A 20332-nucleotide genomic window follows, 5' to 3' on the forward strand; every position below is an offset into this window, starting at 1 on the left:
GCATTCCTGAAAAAATATTTGTTAGACATTTCGATGATGCGGTACAGCTCTGATAAATTTAATGTAAGGGCTTTCATTAAGTGAAATGACATAGGAATTTATTTAATTAGATGACGAGATTTGTATGTGGATAAGGTGGATCGACTTCAAGCCATTTAAAAGATAATTTTGTAAATTTGTTGTACAATCAAGTGATGTTAGAAAAATTGGGTTTTGAAAGTATTTAAATCGTTAATTAAAGGGCGGAATGTTAAAGTTGATAATATGAACATTTAGAAACAAAAGGTTCATTGAATTAAAAAGTGATGAAAAATATTAATGCCTCAGATACACAGAATTTTAATAAATTACCTTAATAGATATCATAAGAGAGAAATTGATATAATATTTATTATATAATAATAAACTAATTTTTGTTTTTTATAATTTTATTGTTTAGAGTATTAATTACATACCTGAATATCTTGAATTAATATTCCGACATATTAAATTTTTTTAATTATATCACATTTGTTTATATATTTCTTTTAAAACTTTCAATTTGTTATTCATAAAATTAAGTTCAATTGCAGCAATTATCCAATTGTATTTGCATACTGCGTAGGTTGCGTTGTTTATATGTATATCTTATATAAATCTGTGAAAGTTTGAGTGAAATTGAGTAAAATAAAAAATCACTTTTCATATTGAAAAGATTCAAATTGTTTAATTAAAATTAAACATTTTAATTATAAGAATACCTATCGAGATTATCACTGAATATTTCAATTCAATGTAGAGAATAATATGTCGTAGGTTATCTAACACTTTAGATTTTATATCATAATTTAATTCAAATTAAAACAGTTATCATAGTTTCATTTAATTTTATTAAATCACTATAAGTTAAAAATAAAAATTATATTTAAAATCTCGATAAACTGCACATTAATGTGTCTCCACATTAATTTACATAGATTAATTTCATCTTTTTATCTTTAGAAAAAACTTTCAGCATTAGCAGTAATGTTTGCTTAAATTAAATAAAACTGCACAATTAAAAGAACGAGTAGTATACTATTTATATCATTAGCTCTTTTTAAAAGTATTAAGAAAAGCAATTTTTAGATATAAATTTAAATATGCTTTATATTCTACATTGTATTTGGATGCTAAACTAATAGTAATAATAATAAAAAATAATACTAATCCTTAATTTATACTTTTATTTTTTCAAAATAAATGTATTTTTGTATGGTAAATAAAAAATTAGTGATTTCAATAAAATAATTATATGTATACACATAAACATGTAAAATTTATTTAAACAATATCATTATAGTTACAATGCAATTTCATATAGAATGAATTTACTATTTAATTTTATTAAAAATAAAAAAAAAAAAAAAAAAAATAACATAGACAATATTATGAGAAATTATTGTGAAAAGCGTGTCGAAAGATATAGTGTTCCTGAAAAGTTCGTATAAAAAATTTTACAATTACGATTACAACACTAATATAAAAACAAATATTAATATCGATAAAAATAAGAATGAAAAGTCACTTGTACATAAATGTTGAGGCTGCACCGCAAAACAAAATTGTGTTTCGGTCCTGTACAACTTTCGATAATAATCATATACAAAAATACAAATGGTCGAATAAAAACGTCAGACAAATTGCAAGAATAATGCACTTGTGAATGATACGAGATTTGAATTTACATACACATATATTCCTCTTAATGCTGTTATTTTAACATTCTATACTACTGCAATAAAAATTATCGTTCGTTGATTCGCGGAGCGCTATGCAAGACGCTCATAAAAAGCTCAGTGTCACTGGTTTCAAAAAAGAACGACAAGTGTCGACGCGCAGTCGAAAAACACAAGAGGTCAAGAATCTTTCGCTGACTTCGATCTCACTCGTCAGTAACCTTGGATGCAAAGTTGAATTCGCAGCGGGGTGGCACCGGTGGTCCCGGTAGCTTCTTCAGTGTCACCCCAAAGTTTTTGGCTATCTCCTCTGAAGCGGCCACCTGAACGTTCGTATAGTCAGGTAGATTGCTCAGAGTCTCGGTCTTTGTGATATGCGCCCTCGGTTCCGCGTGAATCTCCGGCTGGATTGTGAGAATGTTGTGGCAATCGGAACCCGATACATTCTCGTACTCGAATGGTATGCATAGTCCCGGTGGTGGCTTTAGGATTGGGCTTATATTTGCGTAGTTGCCGCTGCCGTCCAGGTCATGGATTGTACTTGAGCTCGACATATCGATCGGAGAATTCGGCGTTTTTAGCTCACGTACATTGCCTAGTAAGTGGGCCTTGAAGGCTGTTGATTAGAGAGAAATGAAAATAATTATTATGTCTGAATATATAAATCGTTTGATTATCTTAGAATAATGCGTATGATACAACGATCTTTAAAATTAAATGTTACAAACGAAATTACGGAAAATAAGTATTTGCAATGAATCCTTCCTCATTTATAAATAACAAAATTTTAAAAGATTTATCTACTCGATGTTATTCACATTAGTCGATATAATAGTCGAACGAGGTGTAAGCATTTTTTTTCTAAGCACACGTACACACGCATACAAACAAACAAAAAAAAAACAAAAAAAAAATAACTACTTAATTTATGAGGATTCTTTTGAGTTCCTAACTTCGATATAAAATTTAATGTTTACCTAATCCGTCTACAGTACGGTAAATTAACAGTCGTTACTCATAACTCTGTTATTCGCAAATAAGATGGAATTTCGAATGTTAAGTAGAATACTGAATGTTAGAACTCAAATGCATTTTCAAGTAATTTAATTTAGAAGTATTAAATTTATAGTATTATTACGATTGCCTTTTGCATTCTCTTTTCAGCTTTATAATAGTCTGAAAGCTTAGTGAGATCGAACGTTATCGGTACTTACAATGTACGGGTAGTCCCGATGGTGGAAAGGAGATGTAGTATTCCTTGTCGTCGGCAGTCGGGTGTGACGATTTAACTGCCCGGAGGTCGAGTTCGCTGTTGTTGACACTAGTACAACCCACACGCCCTGGCGCATATTTCGCTGTCTGCTGTTGCAGTCTAGTATGGAAGGGTTTGGGTGCTGGCGGTATCTCGTAGCTTGTGATACCCACGACTTTGTCATCCGAAGCCGGATGCTGCAGCTGTTGGAATAAAACTTCCATAATTCATGTGCATTTACTCCTGCTGCATATATATATATATATATATATATATATATATACATCAGAACACTCGGGAGTGGCTAAAAAGCAAGGGTTCGTTATTTCTACTTGTTTATGAATCAAATCTTTTCTCACTCTCTCTCTCTCTCTCTCTCTCTCTCTCTCTCTCTCTTTCTTTATCTATCTATCATTCATATCCTATGTATACGCGCAGATATGCGCTTACTCGTCTTTAAGTAATGATTCATTCCCCTTAATTTGTGCCATTATAATGTAAAAATGGTAGATTTTTATTATTTGATAAAAAATAAAAATTTATGAAAATATACAATAATCTTTTTTTCACATTTATTTGCTTAATTTTTAATACATAAAGTACAAGAATAATTTAAATATAGAACTTCATTTAAAATTCATATAAACAAATATTCAAGCTTTTAAATAATTCACATAAAAAGTATTAGAAGCTGTGGAGAATTAAATTTTAAAGAGTTTTAAGCAAGTATATTAGTTTTAAAAATTTTCAAATTTGACAAAATATAATTATTCAAAGTGATCTTGCTACTTCGTATATTTATAGATACATGTTTATAATGAAAATTAGCCGTGTAATATTAATAAAACTAATTTCATATAAGGTCTTTTTATGCGTGACCCTAATAATTTCACGATCAATAAGTTTTTTAACTTATATAAGTTTTCTAAATTTATTAAACTAAGGTTAAATGAGTTTTTTATCATGTTGTATTGAAAATACAAAGATATAAAAGTTATTTTGGTTACAATTAATCAATTTATTAGGTTGATTAAACGATTAAGGTTAATTTTTAATATATCATTTTAATAGAATATTTATATATGTTCATATAAATGAGAGTGCAAATAATAATTATTAATATGAATTGCGATATTAATTTTATTTTATTAATAGTAATGAGAATTTTATTATTATTTTATCATTGTAGTAAATTAAAAATGACCGTGCATAAAATTTTACAATTTAAAATAGTCAAATGTTTTAATTATTAAATAAAATAGTAATTAAATACAATATTAGCTTATAATTTTGTATTTTGTATATTAAAATTTTACCCTTCTATCCTCTGTATCGGAATGTGTGCCACTGTCTCCTAAACTGGTACCACTGCATCCACTTACAGTACTCATTCGGCCAGAAGATGATGAACCTTAAAAAACATTTAATTTATTTTATTTAGATTTAGTTTGTGTTAATATGCAGTAGAAATATATGCATTTAAAATTATTTTAAACATACTTGAAACACTGTGAAGACTTAGGCTGCTAACAGGACGACGATCAGCCAAATTCCCGACACAATTTTGTTTACTTGATCCGAGATCTTCATTTACATTCATCGAATCTTTTAATTCTAAATAAAAAGAAGTAAATACATAATTTTGGATTGTATTGCGACCATATTAATACTATTCATAAATTATTAACTATTTTATGCACTTCCATTTATTATTAATTTTAACTTATATTTTACATATTATAGTTAATTGATTCAATATTCTTTTTATTAAAATAAGAATGACGTACGGTCAATTTAATCTATCTGGGACAACAACCTTAGTGTATAACCAAAGCCCGTAAATGACGTATCTTTTATGAAAATAAAAACGTACTAGATATTATCATTATTATATGATTTAATCTGTTATGCTATAAATATTCTTAAGGTGCATTTTTTAAATGAACTTTTAGTGATGCATAAAATAGATGATTAATTATATTTGATTGTAGAACATTTTTCCAACTGTCACATTTCATCCAATCTTCGATCTGTTCAATTGTTAATACTTTTGAAATATGCTATATAAAACTATTTGTTCAAGATACCAACGTCCGATAATATGGATATCTGCTTTTATTTATTGTTCGATTTGATTTTTGTTGTTCCTAGGCTGATCAAATTTTCGATCTCTGTTTATGGACCCTTCGTTAATTAAAATAAGACTTTAAGAGATTTTGATAATATTTCAACACGAATGCAAGCATTTTTGATGTTCCAATATTTTGAATTGTACTTGAGAATTTTTCTGTCAGAAATTCGATTACGCCGGGATAGACGGTAACATTACAGTTTTATTTAAGATGGTATGTTATATTTAAATTATAAGTTTTATTGGCTGATAGGGAAAAATTTTTTCCAACATTAGGTTTGAGCAAACTATTCAGTATTAAATAAACCAAAAACAAAAAAATCCTTCCTTCTCAATAATTTTCCAATATAATATTACGCTATACAAATTATATTAAAAATAAAAAATCGCATTCCACTAACCCTTCTTTCCCTTGGTAAAGAATTTTCTGATTCTATCGAAGGGTGTCGGGGCCTTCATTTCGTCCTTCATTCTCTTCTGTATCCTCTCATATTCGTCCCTCATAGCCGACAGCTGGCGCTGCTTGTCTCTGAAGCTCTGCTGGACGTCGTTTCTATTCCTCCAGTTCTCCACGAGTCGCTCCACCTCGGAGATGGTGAACACATTGTTCTTGAAGTCCGTAATAATCTCGAGCAGCTCATCTTGGGGACATTCGCGCGATCTATTGCTCGATTGGCTTGAGCGGCCCAAACTGGATTTGCTGCTCAGCTGATCGCTGCTGGCGTATTCGCCTTTCACATCGTTTGTTGGTGTCTCGGTACCCGAGCGCTGGGTAATCAGCTGGGAAGAGGATAAGCCTGTCGGCGTGGAGACAGACGAGTCGGGTGATCGGAAACCTGAGTGGCAAAATCAACGAGAGGGTTTTAATTTAATTTTTGCATATTCGTTTCAATATTTCTGAATGTTTCGCAAAAACAAAGGCAGCCCATTGTACATTCACATAATGAATGTATCTCAATTATTTAACTCCTTTTGTTAATTTTAAATTTGATATTATTGACGTTACACAAATAACTGCGTTGTATCAAAAAACATATTTCGAAAAACATAAAATTTCATTTAAATTTATGATAGAATATTATAAATAAATATTAATTCTTAAAAACATAATTAATTAAATATTACATTTAAATTTGTATTCTTATATATGTTTTATTGTATATGGATTTTGATAAAATTGCAAATATTATATATTTTTACAAATATATTTTTTCTACTAAATTGTATTTCTTTCATTTGTCGATTTTGAACGGCAATATGTTTTCATTTTTCAATTTTCACTTGTTAGAGAGGAGCTAAGCGATTCAATTGTGAATTTAAACAATTATAAATAAAATGTTCATTTTTTCACAGATTATTAGATTAAAATATCTTGTACAAATAATGAATGTATTTTATACTCCCAACGTTTAATATATATTAAATCTGATTAAGTTAATTTTTTGAAGTTTCAAGTATTTCCTGTTGATTAGTGCTAAGAAGTGAAACATTGATCAAGAAAATTTCGAAAAAAAGAACGCATTAAATAAAGCTAATTTTTTCTACATAATATTAATAGAATTTTCGGCATCTTACCGTAATTAGAATATCCGATTATTTTACCGATTTGTAATTGTAGGACTATTTGGAAAAGACTATTATGGTAGTAAGTAAATGCATGTTGCCAAAGTCATAGCATTTGGAATAAAATAATGGAAGACGTAGGGAACTTCAAGAGTGCCCAATGGTCAAGAATTAATTAATGATTTTTGTAGCCCTTTTTCGCGTATAAGTCTCGTAAATGAATTAAATACAATTGATGGAAAGGATGAAGCGAGCGCTTAATGCGAATGGCGAGTTGACAGGGAAGTGAAATGCAAAAGTGCTCTTTAAAACAAGTCTGTCACGACAAACCTGTAGGATTCATCTGCATGTAACCTTGTAAGGGTAGCTCAAGGCCGGATGGGTCGAGGGTCGTGGTGGACGAGGCTGGGGCTAGGGTCGAGTCCGCGGCAACTGGGGAGTTCGGCAACGGCAGAGGCGGCGGCGTCGAGTAATCGGGGAAGGTTCGCTGCTGCTGATGCTGCTGCTGGCTTGTGATGGGGACGGGTCGCGCCATGGGCGGTACCGAGTACGCCTCACTTAGGGGTCGAGGTCGGCAGTAGTCCTCTTGGCGTGAAGCCTGTCGGGGCTCCTCCTCGGTCGTTGTCAGTCGTTCGCTTTGATGGGAGGACGCGCGAAAACCTAATTTAACCGTAGTTTAATTTATGTATTATTTGGATGGGAAAATATGCAGATATTTATGCGGAAGTAAGAGCGATAACCATTAGGAAAGACATTTAAATAAACGTCATAGACTAATTTTTTCGAATAATTGAAATAATTAATAATTTATTAATTTAATAATTAATAATTTTAATAATTTTTAATAATTTTTAATAATTTTAATAATTAATAATTTAATAATTAATAATTTTTTCTTATTTGATGGGAAAATGATAGGAAATATGATTGACATACTTACCATTTGCGTTTCCATTTGTATTTTCACTCATCACCTTTAGATAGCTGTACATGTTTGAAAATTCGTTCATTTGCTAAACAAAAACAAAAAACAACATAAAAAATATTAAATTAAATTAAAAAAAAAAACGTAGAAATCCAATATGAAAAGAAGTAATAATTTGTCAAAATACGATAACGTTGAAAAATAATGCTTTATTTTTTTATAACGAAACTAATAAGATTTTTTATTTCTTAAAATGTTTACCCCAAAATATGTATGTTAATTATTATAAGGACTGAAAATTGAAAATGAACGAATAATGAGCTATAATTGTTCTCCCCCATTTTTTTGTTTTTTTTTTCAATTGCGATTGTTCAGGCCTTTGAATTTACTTACCATGTAGCCGCGAAGCTGATGGGCTAATCTAACGTGTCCAGCCTGTTCGGACAGATCCGCGGGTGTGAAATCGTTAGCATTCTTCATGTCGCAAGCTACGTCGCCACCAGGACACTCGAGCAACTGCCACGCGAGCTTCTCGAGACCGAAGCGCGCGGCAAAATGCAAGAGGGTGGGATTCTCTTCGGAACCTGGGTGACATTATTAGGGAAAATTTAGGTTATGATCGTTAATTATTGGAAAGTCGATCGGTTGGGTCAATGATTAATTTAGCATTCTTTGACTAAATTGAAGTAAAGACACATGCGTTTATATCGTAAAAACTTGAAATTATTTTTTAATAAAATTAGACATGGCAATTAGCAATTTAAAGCGACATAGAATATAACGTAAAGGTATTTAAGAAGGAATAGAAAATTACATTTGGAATTACTTACTCGAATGATTCTTCGAGAGCTGAAGATCGTTTGTTGGATTTGAGAGAAGATTAAAGTGCGGTGGTATGTTTTTTTGAAACGAATGCACCATCCAATTATCTAGCTGCTCTTTATCGCCAGAATTGAAGCCGAATGTCTAAAAAAAAAAAAAAAAAAAAAAAAAAAAAAAAAAGAAATTAAACATGAAATCGCAATATTATTAAGAATTATTATACGCTATAGTACACTTTTCGAATATCAATAGCTTCCCGTATGAGAAAACGGTGGGTTATTGTGACTCAACATTAATTAAAACATAAATGAATATCAATGAAGTACATTACGAAAATAATTTGGCGCCAAGCAACGTTCCTACTAAATACAAATTCGTATCGTTTGCCTCTCCGGTTAAACCAAAGTTAAAACAAAATGCAGGAAAGCATCGATTTTCAAACATCAATTTTTAAAGTATTCATATCATAAAGCCTCACCGTCATAATAATTCAATATCATTCTGAACGAGCTTGCGTTACTCGTTCGTCTACAAGTCCCGTTCAAAAGAATTCATTGTATTAATTATGCCAGGCACTCTAGCGACAGTAGTCAACTGTTATAAAAACGCGCAAGAAACGTACCATTTGACGTATTAAAAAAATGAAGTTAAATTCCCTAAAGAGCAACAAAGAGGCTATGAAAGTCCTTACTTGGCACATGAACTCGAGAGGATTGTCGTGGGCCCTGAGTATCTGGTCCAGTTCGCGCAGCCGGCTCTCGCACTTGACCTGTCTGACCCCGAGAGGCGCGCCATTGCATGCGATCCTCACCCCGACGAGCATAGAGACCTCGAGGCAGCGATCCGGTATGGAAAACTGCAGGGTGTACGGGTTGCGCCGTTTCACGTGTCCCACCTCGATCGCCTCGCCGCATCGGTCGACAATTACCGTCACGTTGTCATCTGTCTGCAGTGGCTCGTTCAGCAGCGCGATCACTCGGCTTTGGCCCTGTTTTTGCCAACCGGGCCCAAAGAGTCAAGCTTGTATTAGGAGTTGCTGTTCATTGACGTAATACGAAGGGCTCAAACGGCTTTAAGTAGTGGCAACGTATCGCGTGACATTGGGGCCGAGGCTTCTTAGAGCCTCCAAGATAAGGTAGAAACCAAAGGATTTGTATAACAAGCTTAATAATAGGGCTAATCGTCGTCATAATTGAGAAATAAAGGAGCTTATATGTCTTGCTCTCGTAAATAACTTGGGGGAGAATCACCAATTATAATCACATTTGTTACTCTGCGGATAAATCACCGAGCGCTCATTCATCGACCCGGTGCTGGTAGGGAACACGAGCAGAAGGGGAACGCGAGCAGAAGGGGAACGCGAACGGAATTCCAAATGCGCTCCTTCCTCGATGAAAGCGAAGCGAGTCAATCTGGAATTCACCTTGACTCACCAGTTTCACCTTCTTCGGGTGCACGGAGAAGGCGGTCTTGTCATTCTTAAGATTGCTGGCGATGGCCGTGCCGAGAATGGCAACCGCCGCCCCCAAAAATTGCCCGACGAACGTCTCATCCTGGTCCTTCACGAAGAACTTCCGCCAGCTCGGGTACGTGACGAGGGCCGCCCGGTGCTCCATATTTAGATGGATGTCCTGGACACCCAGCATCATCGCGAGGACGCGCTCGGTACTTAATTGCCGGCTTATCGTGGCTGCGTGCTCAGGTCGCTCGGCCGCGCGCTCCAGAAACACCGGACATACCACGATGATCTGCAGCCGGGAGTTACGGATTTTGAAATCCGTACCGGGAAGTAGAGGGTCCTCGAACGTGATCTGAGACACTCTGAGATTGGACAGAAAACAAAGGATTGGAGGCAAAATGTCGTGCGCTTCAATGAATGAAGGACTGAAGCTGTTGGTACGTTGGTGGTCTCTTAGCAGTAGAGTATTATAAATATCATAATTTAGTGATAATAATAAAGAGATTCCATATTATAATATGGATAGTTTAGATAAGTGTCGTTTTATTGGATCGACAATCCAATAATTCATCCATTCCCTATTCATAAACAATTTTATTGAAATTATTACTCTTCAAATTTTCTTTATTACATAATAAATTTAATATTATGTTTTTAGATTACATTATATTAGATTATATTAGTTTATTCTATTTATTAATTATTATTATATTAGATTTATTAATTAATATTATTTTAGACTCGTAGATTTCTTACTTGATTTTAAGAAATTATTTACGGAAAATATGAAATGGTCATTTGCGCTGTACGATAATGTTAAATAAAAATATGCTTGCGATTTACAGGGGATATATTACTCTGGAAAACTGTTGCACTACCTTTAATACGCTTAAAGAATAATTTTCAATGTGATTCAATTATTAATATAATTTTTTTATTTCTTTATTTATTTATTTATTTTTTTTTTTTTTAAACACTTAAAATGAAAATATAAATTATCGCGCGAAATTTCGACTACATTTATATTGTCTCCAAAAACATACTATTCATTTGATATATTTTCATTTTATATTTGCTTATTTAATATATTTCATTATAAAAATTGCATAATAATAATAATAATATTTAAATTTGAAGATTTTGAATGAATTTAAAAATATCAAATTAGCATAATTGCTGTTCCCGTAAGCCGAATAATTTATCTTCAAAATGCCGATGAATTTAAATATCAGTCGTTACAATAAAACTTTAGAAGAATAATTGGCAAAATTTAGATCGGATAAACGTTGATTCATTTTGTATTATATAGTACACCTCGTTCATCCCACTCACAATCCGAAGTCCTCACATAAAAGCAAAAGGAAGATGGAAGAGTGACTGAGCCCTGACACAAGAGATTACGGTTATCTTGGCCAACAATCTACGTGACTTAACGCCAGCCATGACATTGAACGAAAAAACAACAGACGTGAGATTAATGTTTTGTGCGCACCTAAAGGGCGGTCTGCCTTGTTGTCGGCTGATCTGCTCGAAACTCGCCGTCAGGTAGTTTACCCACAGGGTCGAGGCGTCGTCTTTACTCGAGATGAAGATGACGTCATCCCTAGCGATAGTATCCTGGGGCTTTGATCCTGGGCATGGCCCTGGCGCGTGCCGAGTTCCTGAAAATTTTAGAGAACGACGAATAAGCGTTTTCTTGTCAATCCAAGTTTTAATTATCAGTGAAAAAATATCCGTCATCTGGTGTTTAAAGTTACCAAACTATGTCCCTCACGAAATACAATTATTTTCTGAAATAAAAAAAAAAAACACGTATTTATGTCCGTATCCAAGGGTATGACATATTTTTATTACATTGAAGTATTTTTCCATAATAATGAAGCATAAAAGAGCTGATAGATTAATGAATATTTAAAAAGGCTATGCAATGTGCAAAATGACGTTTGAAATTAAAATACAAAAATACAGGTGCATATAATTTGAGAAAAATATTTCTGGAAATAGTTATTCAAATTTCTATCCAATACCCTTTATCTTTAATATGTTCCATATTAACATTATTATAAATTTGATTAATAAAATATTTAATATTATGTACTTGTATTAATTTATTAATACGTGAACATTACAACAAAAATAATAATTCATATTAAAATTTAATAATTATATAAATATATTTGTTGTGTTACCTGAAAATAATCCTCGGCAAATACATGCGTATATATTAGATAGTATGAAGGATATTTTATTATGCTTTCGTATCTTTTTTATATAGACTCTAAAAGGGATTGGCCGAACATTTTTTTAGTATTATAAGCTTATGAATAAAAAAGGAATATAATATGGGACACATATGTTAAAACTGTGTAGATTGCAATTTTCATTTATTTCTTTAGAAAAACAAGTATTATTTTTTTCAGCCTCACGTATGGAAGAGACATTTTGATACTTCTATTTAAATTAAATGTTATAATTTATTATAAAATATGAGTTTAATTATTTATATATTGATAGCATTTTTTAAAAGTATTTTCATATTTTAGGATCAAAATAATTAATATATTTTTATAAACACATAGACTATTTGTATAATAGTATTTTTTAATGGTATTTCAAAAATATTTTACATTCTTATAAAGGAATTTTTAATAGGAATTGCTACATTTATTTACCTTTCATGTGTATATTAAAATGTAAATAACATTTTTTTTTATTTACAAAGGTAGCAGATGAGAAATAAAATACTTCTAACGTATATTTTAAATGTACTATACAAATATATAGGATATTGTTGTTTTTTTTTTGCACAAAACCAAGTATTAACGATCTTTCAAAATTGCTCAATTTATAAATAGACCGAGTGCACAGAGCAAGTCAATGTTATATAAATGTCAAATCATAAATTATAGTGTTGTAAGCATAATAAAATCTTTTTAACTAATAAAAGTTGATTCTTTCCATAAAATCCATCATTTGTATATGAAAAATGATTTTAATACATCCAGATATTAAAAGAAAAAACGAAGTATATCTAAATAATTTTCCATATAAATGAATTACTAATACAACTAATTATAAAAAGAAATTGTACTCTAGTTTATTCTTAGACTAATTTATTGAATGACTTTTCAATGTTGAGCGTGTAACCGCCTTCTTCACCACCAGAACCAGGCAACGACAAGCAATAATACGATTTCCCATACTTTCAAGGGAGCGCAGGAGCACTCGAGAAATTAATTGCCGCTTTTGTATAGATAAACGTAACTCATTTTGCACGTGGAAAGCCGCGTCATTTAAGGGCGAGGCGTCTGTCGGCCACACCCAGCCGCTGTAAGTGACACACGACATACCGATAATTTAGGGCAAGAGCATACACACAGGGAGCCCCCTCCCCGGCCCTATCACACTCCTGTCTCACTCTCTCTCTCTCTCTCTCTCTCTCTCTCTCTCTCTCTCACTCACTCACTCACTCCCTTGTCCTATTTCTGACCTTTACTACCCGTAGTTACACAGAGGCAGGCCTGTCGATTCAATCGCTATAATGGAGTTTTTTTCCGACGTGCAAAACCTTAGTCAACGCACGATAGTATAGGTAATTTTTTTTTATCTATCTATTAATGCTTGCGAGACTTATAGATCGAGATTTTTCGCTTATTTTGCCTTACCGATACGCATATGTATTATTTTTATGATTTCTCGTTTTTTAACGGCACGCTGACGTTTTTCCATTTCGACGTTTTGCTTCAAAATGGTCTTCCTCGAAATTTGCTTCAGAACTATTTACCCAGTTATATTACTTTCCTAGTTATTTAGTCGGGTTTTTTGAATGGATAATAGCCTAAATAGCTAAATAGCTAAATACACAAAGCCATAATTTTTCAAAACTTATAATCACAAAACGTTGATATTTCAAGTAATCTGCCATAAATTTCGTTTAATTTTGACATAAAATTGTTTACATAGACCAACTCGTAAATATACTCAACAATTTGCTATCAATTCAATTACGTAACATTGATGAGGTTCGTTAGGGCTATTAAAAAAATAAAGAATCATTAATTCTTAAGATTGGAATTCCAATCTAGCGAATTTAGAGTACGATCCATCATATCAATAAATTATGAAATCGCACGAGAGCTCTTGTTTCGTAGTACTACCTATTTCGCTTATAGACACACTCGACCTCGATCGATGCTCACGAAAACCATCACGTGACGAAAGATTATGCTTGTACATCTAAAAATGAGATGTTCCATCAAGCTTCGAGCGAATCTATCGCTTGTAAAAATGCTATATATTTCACAAGACGGTTTCGGTAAATATACTCCGAGTAAAATGAGTGGGGCGTATAGCTAAATATTTTATTAGCTACCTCCCGAATTCCCATCCCCTCGTATCAGCAAAGTGCCTCATGTAATCTACTTTTTTTTCCTCTTCTCGTTCAAAACTATGTGTACGTGTACGAAACCCGATCTGCTGAAAATGTGGTGTTAAGTTAAAGGATGTCCGAGGAGATGTATTTTTTTTTCTTTGATACAGGCGAAGGCATAATTCGATAATCCGAATTTTGGCGCGTAAAATAGAAGTGGAGCATTTTACTTTATCGCATTTTTACTCGCTACTTTTGCGATTTATTTGTTACGTAAATGTAGATAGGAGCATAGTAAATCCAATAATAGCGTTAAATAGCATAGATTTTCTATTTATCTATCCTTACGTGACATAAGTAATATCATTTATATGTTTCCGTTCATTAATTAATAACTTCTCGGGGTAAAAAAGCCGTCGAGTTAAAAAGCTAAGAAAATAAAGACGTTGAATCATCCAATACACAATACATATTTATAATATTGATGTCAATTCAATATTTATTATACTTATAAATTATTAATTTTGATTGTTGCAATTAATAAAATTGAGATACATAGAATGTGAAGAACCATAATAGCACTATTTGCTCTTATCGGCATTTAAACATAAGATAAGTCTCTGCTGCTATTGTTAATATTGATTTCTTCGTACTCTTTGTACAATTAAAAACCGATTTAAAATAATTTTCATTCATATTTCCACGACCCTACCATTAAAGAAGAATGAAAAATTATAGTCTGAACAGTTCATAATCTTTAAAAAAAAACAATATATATATATATATATATGTTATTCCCAAAAATAGTTATTATTAATATTAAAATATGACTGTGACTCTCAATAGATTAATGAATAAGTTTCTATTTTATAACAACAATTAGGGATTAAAGCGCGATGAAACACGATGGCGCGAAAATGATATTTTTAATGTTTAGATTGTCCATTTTATGTATACACGTGGTTCTATCCCCTCTACACCTGCCTCCCCAACACCACTGACAACGACGACTCTACAACTGTATATCTTCGAACATTTTTATTTTCTTGTTATTAGAATGGCACATGTGCTCGCGAGTTCGGATCACTGTCTTTTATCGTCTGGTACGTCTACACTTTCTATTCCGGAAACAGGGCGCCAACCGTATGCATCTCGCCCCGTTTATTTATCCATCTCTCATGCTCATTTGTATATGATCAGGAAGATATCCCCCCCCCCCTTTTTTTTTATTTTCGACAATAGGAAAGACATAGTTCCAACTAACGTACGTAGATTATAAAATTTCACGAAATAGTTATAAGATAGTATTCTCCATGTCAGATGTTCCAACTGAATTTTGATATTAAACTCAATATTGCCAATTCATAGTGTTGCATCGATGCAATAAATATCGTTAAGTAATATAATTAGAAAATTAGAGATTACAGAAAATATACATAGACTTTTATGTCAAAGAAATATTAAATAATTGATTTTTTATATATTTCGTGAGACTTAAAATCACCAATGTTCACTTTATATAAATACATTATATGATAGAACGGTTCATTATGAATTTGCTCATTTTTTTTTTCATTTTATGCGATAAAAAGGAAGTTAAAGACTAATCATAAATGAATCAAATAAATGTATGTGAATAATTGGATCATATAGAGAAATGCAATTCTTTAATTGTGCCTGCAAACGATTAACATTCTGGCGTATGCGCAATGTGATACAAATAAAAGAGCGAACAAAACTCGTGCGGTTAGTGTACAAATGGCACATTTCAATGACATGAAGATGGTCGTACGGTGTAATAAACGGTCGAATTGCTTGACTCCATTATTAATGAGATTGCGCACTACGATTGATAACGATACATAATTTTCAGGAATCATGGTCTTTTCCATGACGTCGAAAGCTCAAATGTACACACGCGAATGGACGCACCAGCGTTTCGAAGGAACATTTATTACATTTTCGAAAGTGGAATACAATGTCGAGCTACTAATTTTTTTGCTATGCATGTTTTTATCGTACGTATTTTATTCGGGTTAAGCAGTAATGCTATAATTATTTAGGTTAGTTGCCCAAGTTTTCTTATTTTCTAACATTCGTTAAATTAAATGGGCCGGGGCGGGCGGGGTACGTTTTTCATATTCGCAGAAATTAACAGTTTGAAAAATTATCGGCAAAATCAATAATTATTTAATCTACATTTCTTCGCTTTGATTTAAAAAACATGCGTTATTTAGGTTGTTTTAAATTCTTAAGACGTGCATAAAATTTTGTTTAATGTATGCATTAAGTTGACACCTGAAAATTAGTGAAAAGTAAATTCCATTAGAATTTTGATGATTGGGCGATGATCACATTATTATATATAATTTCATTTAACGATGTGCTCGAAAAACTAATGATTAGACACGACGTTCATTAAAGTTTAAAGTTTATAAAATAATGAAACACTCTAATCCCGTAATGTAAAAAATTATAATATCATGATATTGTGATATATATTCAGATAAATAACAAATACACGAATTATATACTTTTTTTATCAATATTTAATATATTCGCTAAAAAATTTGAATTGATATTAACTATACGGTTTCAAATTTTCGTAAGATTTTTTATTACAACATTTTAACAATCATGAAGTGTCAAAAATGTTTTAATAACATTTTATGCAATATTAATAAAATATTCAATAAATATTACAATATTCATATTAATGCAATTATAAACAAATACAATTAAAAAATTTGTCTTATATAAATTGCCTTTACAAACAATTGTAATATACTTAATAATTTTTTATTTATTTTTTTTTTTATTAAATCGTAATCATTTAAACTTATCCGTAAAAGTTTGTAGTAAAAAGTTAATATTAGTTTTAATGATATAAATTATTCATATAAAATATTAAATAGAATAGTTTATTTATTTATATTTTTTAGAAATATGATTTGTATAATGTAGATAGATGTTCTTAACAATGTCTTACAATAGTACGAGGAAATTATTATCAAGTTCGAAGGATAATTTAGTTTTAGCCCTTTCTATTTAATAAATATTATACGCTTAAACTTGTAAACGATATATTAAAATCTAATTAAAATATGTCGCATTGGCAAGCGTGACAATGACGCATAATAAAATAGAACCGAGTAGCCTAGTGCCTCATAATTAAAAACATTTATTTAATAATTGAGGTTTTATAATCAGGCCTTTCAAACATTATTTAAACGAAGGAGCATTAATTGTAATTGAAAATCTAGTATATTTAAAAAAATAAATTGGAAACTCATCAAGAGCGTATTTGCTGAAATGTTGTGAATATTTAGTATATGAAAGCTTTATATGTTTTACTTGATCATCAATCGCTTGATTTAAGTACAATCAAAATCGCGTAAATCATCACTTGTACAATTAACGAGTTTAAACATCTTAAAAAGCAAAGTCAAACTCTACTGAGATCGATCAGGCGCGTAATAAGCTGCGTTCGTAGGCACCCAATCATAATCCTATTAGGTTGCACGAGAGTGAATCCGCGAGGCGTGCGCGAGGTAAATGTTAAAAGGATCTCGAAAATATGAAGCTCCGTCGAAGCCCGATGGGAATGAATAACGAGTCCGGGTGCACGATATGTGGACGAGGCCGTCAATCGGCGCTGCTGCTCCTTCCGTTACCCCGAGCGTACGTGACGCGCGCGCCGCCTTCCATTTTCGGATCCGCTTCCGCTCGCACTCCACTCAACACTTTCTGGGTGTATATGTGCGCGTGCCTAACTCTTTTACTTCTCTCTTCTTTTGCTTCATTGCTCTGCCTCTCTCTCTCTCTCTCTCTCTCTCTCTCTCTCTCTCTCTCTCACTAATACTATCAGGTATTAACGACGCGCGTATCCTAAAAGGAACTTTTTTTTGGCCTATTCAATATCAATCAGTAGAAACATTTTTTTTTTTACAAAACGCATGCTGGCATATATCTTTTTTTTCTTCTTTTTTTTTTATTTTAAACCTTTTTTTGTGGGGTGGCTTGCTTTCTATGACTAACCACACCCAAGTCACTGACTACGTTTGAACGAATATTTATTTATATATTTCAATTACGCATTTGTTTGGTTAAATTTCTTTAAATGCTTAGAATTTTTTGCCTTTACCAAAAATAGTTCTTCTCTCTCCTACGTTGCATGTGAAACTGTGATATCATCGGCAGTAGAAAAAAAATTCGACATACATAAATATTCATTATTTTTTTATAAAAAACAAAACTATTTTGGGAACTTAATACTGAAGACTATATTCAACATGTATGGAAAAGTGGAATTTATATATTTAAAATTTATTATATTCAAAATTTGAAAGAAAAGAATGGCTTTTTAACGAGATAATTAATGTTTTGATTTAAATGAATTTCTTAATGTAATAGCTAGAGTATTCAGATTAGTTCGTATATTATTTTTAAAAATAATAACATAATTTGTAGTAGTAATGAAGATGAATTTTATAGCTCTTATATACTTAAAAAAAAAACTTCCCAAGTATATGCATGCGTTTGTTAAAACAATAATTGGATAACAATAGGATATGAATACAATTTTCAGTGTTGATTATGTCATAAATATTCAATAGCTCAAAGTTTTTATTCAATTCATTCAAATTTGTGAATCTAAATAAAGTATATTAATTCACTAGCTTATGTATACATAATTACTGTTAATTCGCGAGAAAATCTCAGTGAGTAAATTTTGTCTAATATTAGCTTATTAAATGTTATAAAAGAAATTTTCATTTGTAGCTGAAGTTTTGATAAATTAATTCATAAATCTTTAGCAATGTAGATAATCGTTTTACTTATAGTAGTGGTTATTTACCAAATCTTTGATATTTCAAGATTGATAAATTTCAGCTCTTGGAAATACGTACATCCGTTTTAATCATTTTTCACATATTTTTTATTGAATTATTATAGAATTTAGGAGATATTTACTTGTATGACTGTTGGCGGTGTACTAAGATTATAAGTTCGTAGTTACTTAATTATGTTTGCGAAAACAATTAAAATGTTGAGAATTAAAATCTTACGATACAGAAAATACGTTTTGAAACATAATAATCATCCTTATCCGCGTGTAGCAAAAGCCAAACAGACTTTGAAGCATGATTTTTTCATTTGTAGCTTTCAATACAATTTTAATCTTGAAAATACAGATTTTGGCCAAAGTATTCGGATAGGCTGGTTTTCTTTACGCTTTGAATCCGTCTGACTAAAACTACGTAAAAGCGAAAGCAGAAGCTCATCCTTATCTCTTATTAATATGTTGGCGCGCAAGAGATGGTGCACTTTCATAAAATTCCGACTGGGAGTTAAATCACCGATCACAATCTTATCTCTCGGTCACACACAGGACTTACGTGGACAATTACCGGATAAATCCAGGAAATCCGGCCTCTTGGTCGCTTCCGCGGGCCGCGGTGTAACCTCGCTTCCTCCCGACATTTCGGCCCAAACCGCGGCTCCGTTGATCCACCCGAGGATCGATCGATCGATCGGACGTAGCGTCGATTTTCGCACTGCGCCATCCACCGCGAGACACCGTCGAAGTAAGCCTCGTGGGTAGATTAGAGAGAGGAGGACGATGAGGAGAAACAGGAGGAGGAGAACGATATGAAGGAGAAGCAGGAGGGGGATGATGTTTACTGTACGTCCCCGGGCTCGTCCGTTGGCGACTGGCCGACGACGAGGTTCGCCGGTGTCGTCGTCTCGCAAGCCGGCAAAGTGCAGCAGGGGAGAGACCAGAGCCCGTTAACGCGCGATCGCCGCGACTCCCATTGTTCTCGGTTCGAGTTGTCCTCTATGCGCTTTTGTGTGTGTGTGTGCGCGCGCGCGCGCGAGCTTGTGCGTCGGGCGAATTATAAGGCGACGCCCGCAATTAGTCGACGCGCGGCCTCTTTAGCCGGAGTCCGTGATTGGCGAAAATGAAGAGAGCGAGAAAAGCATGTGTCCCGTTGTGTCGCTTTCTCCTTCAGATCGACGAGCTCGTCGCCCTTTATTGCCGCCTTTTTTATCACACGCTTTTCGCCGTATTACTACGATTCCAAGCGCTTTTTATTAACGCGAGATTCTCCT

General features: G+C 32.5%; 1 protein-coding gene across 1 annotated transcript; it reads right to left on the reverse strand.

Moving 5' to 3' along the window:
• Nucleotides 1-1789: 1789 nt before the first annotated feature.
• On the reverse strand, nucleotides 1790-20076 carry stumps (DBB domain-containing protein stumps). The gene is made up of 13 exons (XM_011501274.1): nucleotides 19618-20076; nucleotides 11342-11510; nucleotides 9824-10211; nucleotides 9082-9378; nucleotides 8399-8534; nucleotides 7962-8152; nucleotides 7584-7656; nucleotides 6974-7303; nucleotides 5482-5916; nucleotides 4450-4563; nucleotides 4266-4360; nucleotides 2912-3152; nucleotides 1790-2313 (listed from the first exon to the last, which is right to left on the reverse strand). The coding sequence occupies exons 1-13, from the start codon at nucleotides 19700-19702 to the stop codon at nucleotides 1904-1906; spliced, it is 2964 nt and encodes a 987-aa protein (XP_011499576.1). The 5' UTR covers nucleotides 19703-20076; the 3' UTR covers nucleotides 1790-1903.
• Nucleotides 20077-20332: the final 256 nt, after the last annotated feature.

Source organism: Ceratosolen solmsi, unplaced genomic scaffold (genome assembly GCF_000503995.2).
Source record: "Ceratosolen solmsi marchali unplaced genomic scaffold, CerSol_1.0 scaffold57, whole genome shotgun sequence".
NCBI lineage: Eukaryota > Metazoa > Arthropoda > Insecta > Hymenoptera > Agaonidae > Ceratosolen > Ceratosolen solmsi.